Source organism: Austrofundulus limnaeus, unplaced genomic scaffold (assembly GCF_001266775.1).
Source record: "Austrofundulus limnaeus strain Quisiro unplaced genomic scaffold, Austrofundulus_limnaeus-1.0 Scaffold377, whole genome shotgun sequence".
NCBI classification, from domain to species: domain Eukaryota; kingdom Metazoa; phylum Chordata; class Actinopteri; order Cyprinodontiformes; family Rivulidae; genus Austrofundulus; species Austrofundulus limnaeus.
The window spans coordinates 67112-68748 of record NW_013952779.1 but is presented as its reverse complement, the minus strand read 5'-3'; the positions used below and the strand labels follow the sequence as shown (position 1 = coordinate 68748).

The 1637-nt window shown below is 33.8% G+C and overlaps 1 protein-coding gene across 1 annotated transcript in view; it reads left to right on the top strand.

The window, feature by feature from the left end:
* Positions 1 to 1637, top strand: part of sos2 (son of sevenless homolog 2 (Drosophila)) — a 67375-nt gene that overhangs the window by 59666 nt on the left and 6072 nt on the right. The window contains exons 18-19 of the mRNA XM_014023573.1: positions 844 to 1016; positions 1095 to 1211. Coding sequence (XP_013879027.1) covers positions 844 to 1016; positions 1095 to 1211 — 290 coding nt within the window. The remainder of the gene's footprint in view (positions 1 to 843; positions 1017 to 1094; positions 1212 to 1637) is intronic.

The following is a 1637-nucleotide window of genomic DNA, read 5'->3' as shown; positions in this document are numbered from 1 at the left end:
GGTGCAGGTGGACCATCAGCCACAGAGGGGAGGGGAGGGGGTGGTGCAGGTGGACCATCAGCCACAGAGTGGGGGCGGTGCAGGTGAACTGTCAGCTTCTGTATCAGAAGGAAATGAGGGTTGAAGAACTTGTTTCTAACAGAGTGGGCTGGAAGTGAATATTTGATGTTAATAATTGTTTTTAACGTCCTACAGGCTCTGACATGTTGAATAAATTAGAAACTAAGTTTTTTAAAGATTTCATAAAACATGAAAAAATCTGTGAGATTATTTGACTGAAAATTCAAATAAAAGATGAGAAGTTCTGTGTTTATTGACCAAAGCGATAAAGATTTAATTATGTAGTATTTGCAACATGACAGATATTACAAGTATATTGATTAGGATGAACAGAAATACTGGTTTTTGATTGTTTATTACATAAAGCACCAGATTATTAATTACACCACATTTTGTAATAATTGCCGCAAAATGTAATAACATTATTACATAATGTGTTGAAGACTTTTATTACATTTTGTGTCATTTATTACATAATGCAGTTTCAGTGTGAGTTAATTACATTTTGAAGCTTGATTTTATTACATTGTTATATAATACACTGTTATTACAAAATGAGGTCATACAGAGCTGCTGAAAAATATTATATTTTTGTTTATCATAAACTAAATGTTAAGTTATTTATTACATTATTTCAGCCTTAAATAAAAACATCAAATTTAAAAGACTTTTTTAAAATTGTAGTTCTGTAAGGACCTTTAGTTTTACCAAACTTCAGTACTTTTATTTATTTTATATTTTTTGGTTGTTTAGTTTTCACTGATATGTGTTGTTCTTTCTCAGGTATTTATTTAACCAACATCCTGAAGACGGAGGAAGGCAACCCTGACTTTCTCAGATGCAACAACAAAGATTTGATCAATTTCAGCAAAAGAAGGAAAGTGGCTGAAATAACAGGAGAGATCCAGCAGTATCAGAACCAGCCGTACTGCCTGAAGGTGGAGGCAGAGATCAGGGTGAGAGCTCAATAATCAGTGGTTTTAAAACTAACAATGCTCGTATCTGGAAGAAAACGTCTTTTCTTTCTTGCACAGAGGTACTTTGAAAACCTAAACCCGATGGGTAACATGGATGAGAAGGAGTTTTCTGACTACCTGTTCAACAAATCTTTAGAAATTGAGCCACGAAATTCCAARCAGCCTCCCAGATTTGTAAGTATTTATTTACATAACTGCATTTAGGTAACGATGTCGCTTTTACTCCATGTGATGATGAACAATCAGATAAAAATGTAGAAGAAGCCAACAATAGTTTGTCATTGCTTCAGTAATGAAGTAAGACTGGAGTTTATTAAGGACGAGCAGCTGTCTGCGAATGTGAGAAATTCAATATTCTATTAGGAATAATAAAAAGTTTAAGTTTCTCTAAAACAGGATTATAAAATAATAAAGCCAGTTAACTCTGTGTTGAAGCCATGCAGATGTGCTGTACATACAGAGAGGATTGGTTCTTAACCTTTTTGACCTCGAGGCCCAATTTGTTCAACATAAAGGGACACAAGGTCCAGTCACACATTACCATACGGATCAAAATGATAATTATTATAAATCTTGGTTTAATTTGTATTGTATTTGCAT